The 16773-nt window shown below is 42.2% G+C and overlaps 1 protein-coding gene across 3 annotated transcripts in view; it reads left to right on the top strand.

Annotated features, from left to right (window-relative positions):
• The window catches only part of PLA2G4E (phospholipase A2 group IVE), a 70462-nt gene extending 53701 nt beyond the window's left edge, over positions 1–16761 (top strand). For all 3 annotated transcript variants that reach the window (XM_082388744.1, XM_082388745.1, XM_082388746.1), the window contains 2 exons: positions 5647–5830; positions 6255–16761. In XM_082388744.1, coding sequence (XP_082244870.1) covers positions 5647–5830; positions 6255–6493 — 423 coding nt within the window. In that variant the 3' untranslated portion in view covers positions 6494–16761. The remainder of the gene's footprint in view (positions 1–5646; positions 5831–6254) is intronic.
• The last annotated feature ends 12 nt before the right edge of the window (positions 16762–16773 follow it).

The raw sequence follows: 16773 nt of genomic DNA, 5'->3' as shown, positions 1-16773 counted from the left end.
ATGGTTTCCTTTGCTGTGCAAAAGGTTTGAAGTTTCATTAGGTCCCATTTGTTTACTTTTGTTTTTATTTCCAGTACTCTAGGAGGTGGATCAAAAAAGATCTTGCTGTGATTTATGTCAAAGAGTGTTCTTCCTATGTTTTCCTCTAAGAGTTTTTTAGTGTCCGGTCTTACATTTAGGTCTCGAATCCATTTTGAGTTTATTTTTGTGTATGGTGTTAGGGAGTGTTCTAATTTCATTCTTTTACATGTAGCTGTCCAGTTTTCCCAGAATCACTTATTGAAGAGACTGTCTTTTCTCCATTGTATATCTTTGCCTCCTTTGTCATAGATTAGTTGACCATAGGTGCGTGGGTTAATCTCTGGGCTTTCTATCTTGTTCCATTGATCTATGTTTCTGTTTTTGTGCCAATACCATATTGTCTTGATTACTGTAGCTTTGTGGTATAGTCTGAAGTCAGGGAGTCTGATTCCTCCAGCTCTGTTTTTTTCCCTTAAGACTGCTTTGGCTATTCGGGTTCTTTTGTGTCTCCATACAAATTTTAAGATTATTTGTTCTAGTTCCATAAAAAATGCCATTGGTAATTTGATAGGGATTGCATTGAATCTGTAGATTGCTTTGGGTTGTATAGTCATTTTCACAATATTGATTCTTCCAATCCAAGAACATGGTATATCTCTCCATCTGTTGGTGTCATCTTTAATTTCTTTCATCAGTGTCTTATAGTTTTCTGCATACAGGTCTTTTGTCTCCCTAGATAGGTTTATTCCTAGGTATTTTATTCTTTTTGTTGCAATGGTAAATGGGAGTGTTTCCTTAATTTCTCTTTCAGATTTTTCATCATTAGTGTATAGGAATGCAAGAGATTTCTGTGCATTAATTTTGTATCCTGCAACTTTACCAAATTCATTGATTAGCTCTAGTAGTTTTCTGGTGGCATCTTTAGGATTCTCTATGTATAGTATCATGTCATCTGCAAACAGTGACAGTTTTACTTCTTCTTTTCCAATTTGGATTCCTTTTATTTCTTTTTCTTCTCTGATTGCCGTGGCTAGGACTTCCAAGACTATGTTGAATAATAGTGGTGAGAGTGGACATCCTTGTCTTGTTCCTGATCTTAGAGGAAATGCTTTCAGTTTTTCACCATTGAGAATGATGTTTGCTGTGGCTTTGTCGTATATGGTCTTTATTATGTTGAGGTAGGTTCCCTCTATGCCCACTTTCTGGAGAGTTTTTATCAGAAATGGGTGTTGAATTTTGTCAAAAGATTTTTCTTCATCTATTCAGATGATCATATGGTTTTTATTCTTCAATTTGTTAATATGGTATATCACATTGATTGATTTGCGTATATTGAAGAATCCTTGCATCCCTGGGATAAATCCCACTTGGTCATGGTGTATGATCCTTTTAATGTGTTGTTGAATTCTATTTGCTAGTATTTTGTTGAGGATTTTTGCATCTATATTCATCAGTGATATTGGCCTGTAATTTTCTTTTTCTGTAGTATCTTTGTCTGGTTTTGGTATCAGGGTGATGGTGGCCTCATAGAATGAGTTTGGGAGTGTTCCTTCCTCTGCAATTTTTTGGAAGAGTTTGAGAAGGATGGGTGTTAGCTCTTCTCTAAATGTTTGGTAGAATTCACCTGTGAATCCATCTGGTCCTGGACTTTTGTTTGTTGGAAGATTTTTAATCACAGTTTCAATTTCATTGCTTGTGATTGGTCTGTTCATATTTTCTATTTCTTCCTGGTTCAGTCTTGGAAGTTTATACCTTTCTAAGAATTTGTCCATTTCTTCCAGGTTGTCCATTTTATTGGCATAGGGTTGCTTGTAGCAGTCTCTTAGGATGCTTTGTATTTCTGTGGTGTCTGTTGTAACTTTTCCTTTTTCATTTCTAATTTTATTGGTTTGAGTCCTCTCCCTCTTTTTCTTGATGAGTCTGGCTAATGGTTTATCAATTTTGTTTATCTTCTCAGAGAACCAGCTTTTAGTTTTATTGATCTTTGCTCTTGTTTTCTTTGTTTCTATTTCATTTATTTCTGCTCTTGTCTTTATGATTTCTTTCCTTCTGCTAACTTTGGGTTTTGTTTGTTCTTCTTTCTCTAGTGCCTTTAGGTGTAAGGTTAGATTGTTTACTTGAGATTTTTCTGTTTCTTGAGGTAGGCTTGTATAGCTATAAACTTCCCTCTTAGAACTGCTTTTGCTGCATCCCATAGGTTTTGGATCGTCAGGTTTTCATTGTCATTTGTCTCTAGGTATTTTTTGATTTCCTCTTTGATTTCTTCTGTGATGTCTTGGTTATTTAGTAACGTATTGTTTAGCCTCCATGTGTTTGTTTTTTACGTTTTTTTCCCTGTAATTCATTTCTACTCTCATAGCGTTGTTGTCAGAAAAGATGCTTGGTATGATTTAAATTTTCTTAAATTTACTGAGGCTTGATTTGTGACCCAAGATATGATCTATCCTGGAGAATGTTCCGTGCGCACTTGAGAAGAAAGTGTAATCTGCGGTTTATGGATGGAATGTCCTATAAATATCAATTAAATCTCTCTGGTCTATTGTGTCATTTAAAGCTTCTGTTTCCTTATTTATTTTCATTTTAGATGATCTATCCATTGGTGTAAGTGAGGTGTTAAAGTCCCCCACTATTATTGTGTTACTGTCGATTTCCTCTTTTATAGCTGTTAGCAGTTGCCTTATGTATTGAGGTGCTTCTATGTTGGGTGCATATATGTTTATAATTGTTATATCTTCTTCTTGGATTGATCCCTTGATCATTATGTAGTGTCCTTCCTTGTCTCTTGTAACATTCTTTATTTTAAAGTCTATTTTATCTGATATGCGTATAGCTACTCCAGCTTTCTTTTGATTTCCATTTTCATGGAATATCTTTTTCCATCCCCTCACTTCCAGTCTGTATGTGTCCCTAGGTCTGAAGTGGGTCTCTTGTTGACAGCATATATATGGGTGTTGTTTTTGTATCCATTCAACAAGCTTGTGTCTTTTGGTTGGAGCATTTAATCCATTCACATTTAAGGTAATTATCGATATGTATGTTCCTATGACCATTTTCTTAATTGTTTTGGGTTTGTTTTTGTAGGTCCTTTTCTTCTCTTGTGTTTCCCACTTAGAGAAGTTCCTTTAGCATTTGTTGTGGAGCTGGTTTGGTGGTGCTGAATTCTCTTAGCTTTTGCTTGTCTGTAAAGCTTTTGATTTCTCTGTCGAATCTGAATGAGATCCTGGCTGGGTAGAGTGATCTTGGTTGTAGGTTCTTCCCTTTCATCACTTTAAGTATATCATGCCACTCCCTTCTGGCTTGTAGAGTTTCTGCTGAGAAATCAGCTGTTAACCTTATGGGAGTTCCCTTGTATGTTATTTGTCGTTTTTCCCTTGCTGCTTTCAATAATTTTTCTTTGTCTTTAATTTTTGCCAATTTGATTACTATGTGTCTTGGTGTGTTTCTCCTTGGGTTTATCCTGTATGGGACTCGCTGCGCTTCCTGGACTTGGGTGGCTATTTCCTTTCCCACATTAGGGAAGTTTTCGACTATAATCTCTTCAAATATTTTCTTGGGTCCTTTCTCTCTCTCTTCTCCTTCTGGGACCACTATAATGCGAATGTTGTTGCGTTTAATGTTGTCCCAGAGGTCTCTTAGGCTGTCTTCATTTCCTTTCATTCTTTTTTCTTTATTCTGTTCCACAGCAGTGAATTCCACTATTCTGTCTTCCAGGTCGCTTTTCCGTTCTTCTGCCTCAGTTATTCTGCTTTTGATTCCTTCTAGTGTAATTTTCATTTCAGTTATTGTATTGTTCATCTCTGTTTGTTTGTTCTTTAATTCTTCTAGGTCTTTGTTAAACATTTCTTGCATCTTCTTGATCTTTGCCTCCATTCTTTTTCCGAGGTCCCTGATCATCTTTACTATCATTATTCTGAATTCCTTTTCTGGAAGGTTGCCTATCTCTGCTTCATTTAGTTGTTTTTCTGGGGTTTTATCTTGTTCCTTCATCTGGTACATAGCCCTCTGCCTTTTCATCTTGTCTATCTTTCTGTGAATGTGGTTTTTGTTCTACAGGCTGCAGGACTGTAGTTCTTCTTGCTTCTGCTGTCTGCCCTTTGCTGGATGAGGCTATGTAAGGGGCTTGTGTAAGTTTCCTGATAGGAGGGACTGGCGGTGGGTAGAGCTGACTGTTGATTTGGTGGGCAGAGCTCAGTAAAACTGTAATCCTCTTGAATGTTGATGGGTGGGGCTGGGTTCCCTCCCTGTTGGTTGTTTGGCCTGAGGCGACCCAACACTGGAGCCTACCTGGGCTCTTTGGTGGGGCTAATGACAGACTCTGGGAGGGCTCATGCCAAGGAGTATTTCCCAGAACTTCTGCTGCCAGTGTCCTTGTCCCCACAGTGAGCCACAGCCACCCCCCGCCTCTGCAGGAGACCCTCCAACACTAGCAGTTAGGTCTGGTTCAGTCTCCCCTGGGGTCACTGCTCCTTCCCCTGGGGTCCCGATGCACACACTACTTTATGTGCGCCCTCCAAGAGTGGAGTCTCTGTTTCCCCCAGTCCTGTCAAAGTCCTGCAATCAATTCCCACTGCCCTTCAAAGTCTGATTGTCTAGGAATTCCTCCTCCCATTGCCAGACCCCCAGGTTGGGAAGCCTGACGTGGGGCTCAGAACCTTCACTCCAGTGGGTGGACTTCTGTGGTATAAGTGTTCTCCAGTCTGTGAGTCACCCACCCAGCAGTTAAGGGATTTGATTTTACTGTGATTGCACCCCTCCTACCGTCTCATTGTGGCTTCTCCTTTGTCTTTGGATGTGGGGTATCTTTTTTGGTGAGTTCCAGTGTCTTCCTGTCAATGATTGTCCAGCAGCTAGTTGTGATTCTGGTGTTCTCGCAAGAGGGAGTGAGAGCACGTCCTTCTACTCCTCCATCTTGGTTCCTCTCCCTGGTCTACTTTAATACAGTCCTATCCTGAGGCCAGGGAAAGGGGAGTGTAGACAGATGACAAGGATGACACCAATGATAATGGCCTATGTTTGTAAACAAGGGACAGCATACTTTCCTACACATGATCTCACTTGATCCTTATGCCATGTCTTTGAGGTAGATGGCACAACTGCTATTATTCCTATGTTATAGTTGAGGAAGGTGAGGCACAGAGAGGGTAAATGGCTTGCTTAAGATTGCACAGCTAGTGAGTCTAGAACGGGGAAGAACTAAGGGGATTCTGATACTCCAAGTCTGCTGCTTTTTGTGTTACATCATGTTTATAAAGATGCCCTTTCAGAGTCCTTTCTGGCCCTGTCACTTTCCAAAGCCCATGCGTGTCCCGCAGGAGCCTGGCCAGCCATGGCTGTCACCCTCTTAGGGAGCCACCCACATCTCCAGGTCTGTGGGTGAAGCATCATCAGAAGGGCTTCTGTCCAGTTTACTTGGGGAAGGAGCTTGCGGTTGGACACACACCAGCCTACTGACTCAGGCTCTTCATCGTGATCCAGCTTTGTCCTAAAAATAGCACAAATAGGCAAAGCAGTTGGAGACCCGAGTTGTTAGCTGGGGAAATCAGAAAGCTGGACCTAAGAATTCTGTGTTTCTTGCCCACCCTCACCCCTCCTGATACTCAAACATGTCCTCCTGTGATGTTCCAGCCCATGAAACAAACCTGCAAGTACTGCACCGAGCAGAACATCCCCTTCCCCAAATACGAGGTGCAGGAGGAGGATGATAAGCTCAAGGAGTGCTACCTGCTGGAGAACTCCCAGGAATCCGATGCCCCCATTGTGATTTTCTTCCCACTCATCAACGACACCTTCCAAAAGTACAAGGCCCCAGGTAAGTCGCCGTGAGCTCGGGTCCCACCCCAACTGGCCTTGGATGGAGAGCTCCTGTTCTTAGATGTGTGCAGTCTTCCGACAGCACTAATGGGGAAGCCTGGCATAGCTCCTGTCTGAGCCAAACTTGGCTTCGGTGAGAAAGAACAGCCCCCCCATGCCCCTGTGCACCGCCGATGTCAAGCTCTCCTCTTTCAGTCATTCACAGCCTGGCGCTGTGCGGTGCCACGGAGGTCCTGAGATGGGCAAGCTATGTCCCTGCCCTGGGGGGCTAGGAGGTGTGCGTGCGCATCTGCATGTGTGAGTGTGCACATGGGCACGTTTTCTTGTGGGTGTGCAGGGGTGGGCCTCGGGGAGAGGGACAGAAACAAACCATTACAACCTCACGTGATAAGGGGCTACAGCAAGTCCTTCTGCTCCTCCAGGTGTGGAGCGAAGCCCCGAGGAGCTGGAGCAGGGCCAGATTGACATCTGTGGTCCCAAAAGTCCCTACGCCACCAAGGAGCTGACGTACACGGAGGCCGCCTTCGACAAGCTGGTGAAGCTCTCCGAATACAACATCCTGAATAACAAGGACAAGCTCCTTCAGGCCTTGCGAAAGGCAGTAGAGAAGAAGAAACGCCTGAAGAGCCAGTGTCCCCCTAAAGTCCCAGGACACCCCTAAAGAGTCCCCCTAAAGTCCCAGGACAATCCTGTGTCTGCTTCTAGCATCAGAGGCGCAGAACCCAGGGCTGACTGGCCCTCACAGCCAGCTCCGCTCTCTAACAAGGGCTGCAGGCAGGCTGGCCTGGGCTTTCTATCAAAAAATTAAAATTAAAAAAAAAAAGTTGAGGGAGAAAGAGAAACAGACAAAGGAAAATAACAAGGGGATGTATTTGGGGCTTTATACCCACTGGAATTTTTTTTTAAAACATCTTTATTGGAGTATAATTGCTTTACACTGTTGTGTTAGTTGCTGCTGTATAACAGTGAATCAGCTATACGTATACATATATCCCCATATCCCCTCCCTCTTGCACCTCCCTCCCACCCTCCCTATCCCCCCCTCTAGGTGGTCACAAAGCACCGAGCTGATCTCCCTGTGCTATGCAGCTGCTTCCCACTAGCTATCTATTTTACGTTTGGTAGTGTATATATGTCCATGCCACTCTCTCACTTCGTCCCAGCTTCCCGTTCCCCCTCCCCATGTCCTCAAGTCCATTCTCTACGTCTGCATCTTTATTCCTGTCCTGCCCCTAGGTACATCAGAAACTTTTTTTTTTTTTTTTTTTTTTTTTTTAGATTCCATATATATGTGTTAGCCTACACGTATATTTTGTTTTTCTCCTTCTGACTTACTTCACTCTGTATGACAGACTCTAGGTCCATCCACCTCACTACAAATAGTTCAATTTCATTTCTTTTTATGGCTGAGTAATATTCCATTGTGTATATGTGCCACATCTTCTTTATCCATTTGTCTGTTGATGGACACTTAGGTTGCTTCCGTGTCCTGGCTATTGTACATAGTGCTGCAATGAACGTTGTGGTACATGTCTCTTTGAATTATGGTTTTCTCAGGGTATATGCCCAGTAGTATACCCACTGGAATTTTTTTAAACCTTCCCTGCAGGGAAGGGGATCCAATAGCCACAGGCTCCCACACATGCCTGAAGTGTGGAGAATAATAGCACGGCCCAATTTTATTTATATAAGAGGCTGGTTCTCCAGAAACCTCGGACTCAGAGCTGGAACTCAAAGCCCTCCCCTCACTACTCCTCTCTGCTCGGGAAATGCACAAGAGGACCTGAGAAGCATTCTGGGTTCTCTGGAAAAATGCTTTTTAATTTTTTTTATTTCTGAAGGTGGTCTTTATTTTTTTTTATTTTTTTTAACATCTTTATTGGAGTATAATTGCTTTACAATGGTGTGTTAGTTTCCGCTTTATAACAAGATGAATCAGCTGTACATATACATATATCCCCATATCCCCTCCCTCTTGCACCTCCCTCCCACCCTCCTTATCCCACCCCTCTAGGTGGTCACAAACCACCGAGCTGATCTCCCTGTGCTATGCGGCTGCTTCCCACTAGCTATCTGTTTTACATTTGGCATTTGGTAATGTATATATGTCCATGCCACTCTCTCACTTCGTCCCAGCTCCCCCTTCCCCCTCCCCGTGTCCTCAAGTCCATTCTCTATGTCTGCGTTTTTATTCCTGCCCTGCCCCTAGGTTCTTCGTAACCATGTTTTTTTGTTTGTTTGTTTGTTTTTAGATTCCATGTATATGTGTTAGCATACGGTGTTTTTCTCTTTCTGACTTACTTCAAATGCTTTTTAAATTTAAGGCAATTGTATTCTTGTGATTTTTATAGGCAATTTTTTTATTTTTATGAATCAGCTTATTAATAGGAAGCATAATGCTTGAGGATCTAGATGGAGCACTAGAGACATCCTGGTCTCTTCAACAACAAACACAAACAGGTGATGGGGTTTCAGCAGCCCCTCTGCAGCCACTCAAAGGCCCAGGACAAGTGATTCCTTTGATCCCCACTGGGCAGCCTCGACTGAGCATCCAGCTCCGGCGAAATGCCAGGCGAAGCCCAAGTCTGCAGCTCCGGTTCACCGAACAAGGATCTGGGATGCAGCTCTGGGACGTCTGGGCAGGTACATCGGGCATCAGGTGAGTGATGCTGCCTGGTGCCGCCACTCAACGGGGCCACCGCTCGCTGACCACCCTGCTCCAGGAGCACTTCTCCATCCTCTTACCATCTCCTCTCTGGTTTCCAGATGGTATTACTTATTTCTAAGCAGCATTTCTCTTATTTATTATGTAAACACTGTGGCCAGAACATCCCAACTCTTGAAGAGTCACCCTGAGATAACACAACTGGAAAGGATCAACCCAGAAAGGACTAGGTTAACCCTGAGGAAAATGCTCATCTTTGGAGATGGTTTCCAGATGAATCTCTGGGAAAGCCCTGGGACACAAAAGCTCAAAGTATCCACATCTCCCATCAGGCTGGGAACTTAACTAAAGAAATGTGTAGGACTTCCCACTGTGGCGCAGTGGTTAAGAATCCGCCTGCCAATGCAGGGGACACGGGTTCGAGCGCTGGTCTGGGAAGATCCCACATGCCGCGGAGCAACTAAGCTTGTGTGCCACAACTACTGAGCCTGCACTCTGGAGCCTGCAAGCCACAACTACTGAGCCCGCGTGCCACAACTACCGAAGCCCACGCGCCTAGAGCCCATGCTCCACAACAAGAGAAGCCACCGCAATGAGAAGCCCACACACTGCAACGAAGAGTAGCCCCCAGCTCTCCACAACTAGACAAAGCCCTTGCACAGCAACGAAGACCCAATGCAGCCAAAAATAAATAAATAAATTTATTTAAAAAAAAAAGAAGAGGGCTTCCCTGGTGGCGCAGTGGTTGGGAGTCCGCCTGTCAATGCAGGGGACACAGGTTTGAGCCCTGGTCCGGGAAGATCCCACATGCCGCAGAGCGGCTAGGCCTGTGTGCCACAACTACTTAAGCCCGAGCACCTAGAGCCCGTGCTCTGCAGCGGGAGAGGCCACCGCAGTGAGAAGCCCACACACCACGCAGCAATGAAGACCCAATGCAACCAAAAATAAATAAATAAATAAATAAAAAAAAGAGGAAAGAAATGTGTAACCTGAGCCATTGAGATGCCTGTGCTGATGAAAGGTGTGACCAGAAAGGCATGTGGTCTACATGAAGCCCAGCAAACCTGGAAGACATGACCCTCTGTCTGGGCCACCATGCTCCCTAAGCAGTCCTTTGGATGTTAGGAGATGTGCAGTGACAGGTGTCAAAAGTTTACCAAAATTGTCCTCTGATTTACATCCTTGCTACCCAAAGTGTGGTGTGGAACTAGTTAGAAATGCAGAATCTCAGGCCCCACCCCAGCCATACTGAGTTCAGAATCTGCATTTTAAGGAGATTTTCACCTCCTCTCCACTGCCTTCAGGTGACGCTTATGCATATTAAAGTCTGAGAGGAGAGGGTGTATGCCATGCTCACTCATAAGCTGGAAAGCATGAAACCATCACTTCCCCTGAGCCACTGATAAACTGGACTCCTGGACCTGCAAAGCTGGTCCCCACCCAGAGAATGCTGACTTGGGACCCCACCCTGCTCCAACACCAGAGCAGCCAGCTGCCTCCACTTTGCCATCTTTTCTTTCCATCTGCAAGAAACAGGTTCTCCTTAAAATGATCAGAGTGAGCCACTGGGCAAGACCTGGGTGTTTATTGTAAGGTGAAGGCAGCCCTGCCTTGGATTCATCAAAGTATGTAAAACGAGTTTTATAAAATCATTGTATTATTTGAGCACAGAATAAACTGGCCATGTGGGTAAATGCTGTCGACTCATCAGCTTTCATTATCTGGTGCTGCAAAACCTGCATAACTCCTGCCCTCATCCCTGCCTGGGCTTCCCACATGCACTGCCAGAGGTGTGAGAAGGCTGTTTTCGTCCCAGCCCTCCTCTCCTCCTGCAGGGGTTCCCCCTTTCTTGTGTGGCAGGGTGCCCCTCTGTTTTTATGAAGCCGTGTCAGCGACTAGTGGAGCACCAGCCCTTGCTGACTTATGCTGTTTGAAGCTCGGATGGTTTTCACGAAGCACCGATTGATGGAGAGGAAAGAAGGGCGGCCAGCATCAGCCTAGCGCCTACCTGATATATAGCAGTCTGTGAACAGCCTCTGCTTTCCAGGAACTTGGATTTGGGTTGGGGGGTAAAACGTGAAAAGATTTGTATACAGACTCGAGAAGTTAAATAGTGACTTAGCTTCTGAAACAATGCTGGCAATGTCACAGAGCAGGAGATGAGTAAGGGCCACACGAGGGATAAGGACAAAGTGTCATCAGCTCCGAGAGGGGCAAGAGCATAGGGTCCGGGGGAGGACAGGGATTCTCCCTCCTCAGGTTCCCTGCTCTCCGCCTATAACATGATTTAATAGAAAAATTAAATAAAACTCCTTTCTCCCCCGATGTCCCTCCCTCCCTGTCTCCCCTTTCCTTCCTGAGAGCAGCCAGCACACCACACTGCCGCACAGCCCCATCACCCTGCCCCACAGTGGATGTTTTCTGCCCCTATGTCTCCATGAAAACACTTCTCCCCGAGGTCACCAATGCCCTCCTAATTGCCAGTACACTGAGCCAAACGGCACCAGCCCTTTACAGGCCTTATCTTACTCGATTGTTCACTGCATTTGGCCCTGCAAACCACTCCCTCCTTCCTGAAACCCTCCCTTCCCATGACTTCCTTGCCAACAGCAAGCAGTTCAATTCAGTTCCGCTTGCAAATATTTATTGCCTTCCCACTACGTGCCAGTCACTGCTGTAGGCACTGGGACAACAAAAAAAGGATGAACAATTGACCCCACACTTCAAGGAGCTTCCTTCTGGTCCCACGCAGGAGACCTCCATGGAAACAGAGGCTTGCAATCCGAAGAGGAAGTTCCATATTAGCTGTGTACACAGGGGCACACATTAGGGACTGCCAACCCAGCCCTAGAGGGAAGGGGCCAGATGTGCTTGGACATTTTCAAGCCCCTTCCCTGGCCTCACCTCCCCTCTCTCCTTTAACTGCTAGTATTCCTTGAGGCTCTTTTCTTAGCTCTCCCTGCTTCTCACTCTATACTCTCCTTAAGCAATCTCATCTACACCCAAGTCTTCTACTACTGCTTCTATTTTGAAAACTCACAACCCTTTAGTTCTAGCCAAGGTAATGTCCTAAGTTCTTGATTCATGTATTCAAATTCTATATCAGTTAACATTGCTTTTGCTACATAACCAAAAAGGATCTAAAGAGGCTTAAACAAGACAGAAGAAGTTTATTTTTCTATTTCTTATCAGAGACCCAGTCTCCTTTCAGCTCTTGCTTCTGCCATCCTCAAGTTTTCCTTCTGGTCCAATGTGGCTGTTGGAGCTCCACCCATCATGCCCACATTCCAGGCAGCAGGAAGGATAAAGGGGTTTCAGCATATTTCATGTAGCATAATGTTTTCAAGTTTCATTCAGATTGTGACATAAGACAGGATTTCCTTCCTTTTTAAGGCTGAATAATATTTCATTGTATGTATATACACATATTTTGTTAATCCATTCATCCATCAATCGACACTTAGGTTGCTTCCACCTCTTGACTATTGTGAGTGGAGCTGCTATGAACATGAGTGTGCAAATATGTCTTAGAGACCCTACCTTCAATTCTTTTGTATATATACCCAGAAATGGGATTGCTGGATAATATGGTACTTCTATCTTTAATTGTTTGAGGAACTGCCATACGGTTTGCCATAGCAATTACATGGATTCACTTCTGTAATCTGCTTTTTTCCACTTAAAAATATATTCTGAGCATTTTCTCAGGTCATTAATACTCTACTTATATAACAATTTTCAGAGACTGCATAGGAAGCCATCATCTGCTTAACTAGTCCTTCATGGGGGGACAACTAGTCACAGCTTTTCACTATTATAAATGATATGCTGATAGACATTCCTTTGATAAATCTTTACATTCATTATTCCCTCAGGATAAAATTCCTGAGAAGTGTGAGCATTTCTAACAACTAGTAAAGGTATAATTGACATACAATAAACTGCACATATTTAAGGTACACAACTTGATGAGTTTCAACAGATATATCCAGCTGTCAACCATAACCACAATCAAGGTAATGAGTAAATCCTTCACGCCAACAAAGGTCTTCTCATGCCCTTTGTAATCCTTCCCTCTGCTCCGCCCCTGCTGGGTCACGTGGTAGGTGTATGCTTCACTTTTTAAGACACTGCCAAACTGTTTTCCAAAGTGGTTGTACCATTTTACATTCCACTGGCAAATGAATGAGGGTTCCAGTTGTTCCACATCCTCACCAACAACTGATATGATCAGACTTAATTTCAGACATTTTAATAGGTATATAACAGTATCTTGGTGTGTTTCTTTTTCTTCCCCCTGCGCCGCCTGGCTTGCGGAATCTTAGTTCCCTGACCAGGGGTTGAACCCGGGCCATGGCAGTGAAAGCGCTGAGTCCTAAACACTGGACTGCCAGGGAACTCCCTGTCTTCTTGATATTGAGATTTAAGAGGTCTTTATATATTCTGGATACAAGTCCTTTATCAGATATGTAATTTGCAAATATATTCTCCTAGTCTGTGATTTGTCTTTTCATTCTCTTTACAATATCTTTCAAAGGCCAGGAGTTCTTAATTTTGATCAAGTCCAATTTATCAATTTTTTTCTTTTATGGGTCATGCTTTTAGTATCATCTAAGAAGCCTTTCCCTACATAAGGTCACAAAGGTTTTCTGCTATGTTTTTGTCTAGAACTTTAAGTCTTTCATTTATGTTTATAATCATTTTGAGATAATTTTTACATATAGTGCAAGGTATAGATCAAAGTTCATTTTTTCACATATGGATGTCCAACTGTTCTAGCATTATTGGTTGAAAAGACTTTCCTTTATCCATTGAATTGTCTTTGCACTTTGTCAAAAATCAATTGATCATATATGTGTGGGTCTCTTTCTAGACTCCATTTTGTTCTTTTGATATATTAGTCTATCTCTATACCAATACCATGCTGTCCTGATTTCTGTAGCTTTACAATGAGTTTTGAAATTAGGTAGTATGTTTTCCAACTTTGTTATTTTTCAAAGTTGTTCTGGCTATTTTAGGTCCTCTGCATTTATATGTGAATTTAGAATCAGCTTGTCAATTAACAAAAATAAAAGCCTGCTGGGATTGTACTAAATCTATATATCAGTCTGGAGAAAACTGACATCTTAACAATATTGAGTCTTGTGATCCACAAGCATGGTATATATCTCCATTTATTTAGACCTTCTTTATTTGTTCCAGAAATGCTTTGTAGTTCTCAGTGTATAGACCTTGTACATTTTTTAAATTAGATTTATCCCTAAGTATTTAATATTTTCAATGCTATTGCAAATGATATTGATTTTTTTTTACTTCATTGTCCAGTTATTCATTTCTAGTATATAAAAATACAGCAGGTTCTTGTCCTATACCCAGAAACCTTGCTAGGTTCACTTAGTTCTACTAGCTTTTTTTGTAGATTCCATAGAATTTTCTACATAGATGATCATATTTTCTGCAAATAGAGTTTTACTTCTTCTTATCCAATCTAGATACCTTTTCTTTTACGTGCCTTATTGTAGTGACTAGAACCTCTAGTAGGATATTAAATAGAAGTGGTAAAATCAGACATCTTTACCCTGTTCCTGATTGTAGAGGGAAAGCTTTCAGTCATTTCACCTTAAGTATGATGTTGAGAAGCAGAAGTTTTGAATGTGCATTTTCAAGATTTTGATAAGTATGGACTCCAGAGAAGTTCCAATTTACACCATCTCCAGCAATGTATGAAAAGGTGCCTTTTCCTACACCCTTGCCAATATTAGGCATCATCTTAGAAAAATAAAAGTCTGCCATTCTTAATGTTATCTGTTCATTTTAAATTTGTTTCTTTGATTATTAATGGAGATCAGCATCATTTAATGTTTACTAGCCAGTTGTATTAGATTTTTTAGTTGTCTGTGTCCTTTGCTCATTTGTCTAATGTGGTGTTCAATTTATTCATTTCTTTCTTAATAACTTCATAGTAGCTTTTTAAAGTTCTAATGTCCTTAATTAAATGTGTATTTCATATATGTCTGTAATATTTTACCCAATTTGTCTTTTGCCCTTTACTTTTGTTTATGGATTTGTTTGGTTTTTTATATATACTATTTTTAATAGAATTTTTTAGAGCAGTCTTAAATTCACAGCAAAATTGAGTATAAAGTACAGAGAGTTCCCATGTATCCCTTATCCTTGCAACACAGCCTTCCCACTATCAACATCCCACACTATCAACATCCTACACCAGAGTGTTACATATGTTACAATCAATGAACCTAACCTACACTGACACATGATTATCACCCCAAATCCACAGTTTACATTAGGGTTTCCTCTTGGTGTTATATATTCTATGGATTTGGACAAATGTATAATGATATGTATCCACAATTACATTATCACACAGAATAGTTTCACTGCCCTACAAACCTTCTGTGCTCTTCCTACTCATCTTTCCCTCCTCTCTAACCCCTGGCAACCACTGATCTTTTTACAGTCTCCATAGTTTTGCCTTTTCCAGAATGTCATACAGTTGCAATCATATAGTATGTAGGCTTTTTAGACTGGCTTCTTTCACTTAGTAATATAGTTTTAAGTTTCCTCCATGTCTTTTTCTGGCTTGATAACTCATTTCTTTTTAGCTGAATAATATTTCATTGTCTACACGTACCACAGTTTACTTACCCATTCACCTCGTTAAGGACATCTTAGTTGCTTCCAAGTTTTGGCAATTATCAATAAAGCTGCTATAAACACTTGTGTGCAGTTCTCCTGTGGACATAAGTTTTCAACTCATTTGGGTAAATACCAAGGAGAGCAAATTCTGGATCACATGGCAAGAGTATGTTTATATGGGTTTGTTTGTATGTATTAAAAAAAAATTGAAGCCTTTACTTTTTTGTTGATAAATCTATCAACTTTTTTTTTCATAATTTCTATCTTTGATTTTGATTAGAAAAGCTTTTCCCTTCCAAATTTTACAAATCTTCGGTAGCTTCTGAAGTAGTAGTTCTTCTTCTAGTAGGTCTATGGTTTCATTTTATTTTTACATTTCAATCTTTATTTTGACATGAGGCAGATATCTAACTACATTTTCCCTTGGCTTTCTTTTCACTTCCTTAGTCACACATAGCTCCCTCTAAATACTTTATCCACACAACTGCAAAGGAATTCCCAATTTACAAACAAGAAAACTGAGGCAGAGAGACAACTCATTGCATTTAAGATCACACAGCCATTAATTTATATAGTCAGAATTCAAACCCAGGTCTTTTGATGCCAAATCCTGTTCTCCCCACCACAGCCTTGGTACTCAAATTATGATCCATGAACAAGCAGAACCATCACCTGGAGGCTTGTTAGAAATGCAGTCTTGGGTCCCATCCCATACCCACTGAATCAGACTCTGCATTGCTATCAAATGTGAGAATTCTGTTGTGATCCTATTACCTCACATTTAGGATACATCAGAATCACCTGGGGGTAGTTGTTGAGCTCCATCCCTCTTCAATATTTTAATTCAGTAGGTCTGGGGTGATGAACAGAAATCTGCATTTTTAACAAGTATCCCAGGTTATTCTTATGCAGGTGCCCCCCTCCACCACACGTGAGAAATGCTCTGAAACAACTGAGACATTTTAAAACTGTAACCTAGGACACCAAAAGTGATGGCTGATTATTTCTCCCAATCTCAATTTAGATGTATCCTTTTCACCTGAAAAAGAGACAGCTAGGAGGTAAGTCTTTTTATGTTACTCTGTGGCAATGAGGTTGTAATAATGAGGATTTAAACTAAATCTTCAAATTTACAGAATATCAAATAAAGAAAACTAAGGGCAAAAGGTCTTCAATCGACCCAGAATTTAGTGGAGGCAGTGTGTAGAAACATATACCCAAGTAGATTGAAGTCTACTTCCCCTACTTCAAATGTTGTCAATTGTGTCCGTGAGTCAGGGTCTCTTCACCAATAAAATGAGTGTAATAACCTGCCAGTAGGTAGAAAGAACCTGCCTGTCAACTTTCTGAACATTTGTCCCCAGCATCGACGTCCATTGGGCTGGAACGAGTAAACGTTCCCGGAGACTAAGCAGCCTCCGGAGGCTCTTTTATTACCAGCTCAGATTTGCCCGGAAGCCGACGCCACCTGGCCAGAGGTGCGGCCGGTTAGACCAAACAGGGCCCCTCCGTTGGCCGGTCTACGCTGGTGGGTTCGAGAAACACCCTCTTCCCCGCCCAGTCCTCCAGAAGGGCTCCGTCATCAATAATTCATTAAGAACCTCCTCTCCATTGGTTGG

The sequence above is a fragment of the Balaenoptera borealis genome (genome assembly GCF_965194805.1).
Source record: "Balaenoptera borealis genome assembly, chromosome: 3".
Classification (NCBI taxonomy): Eukaryota; Metazoa; Chordata; class Mammalia; order Artiodactyla; family Balaenopteridae; genus Balaenoptera; species Balaenoptera borealis.
The sequence above is the reverse complement of the archived record's forward strand: the minus strand, read 5'-3'. Positions and strand labels throughout refer to the sequence as shown.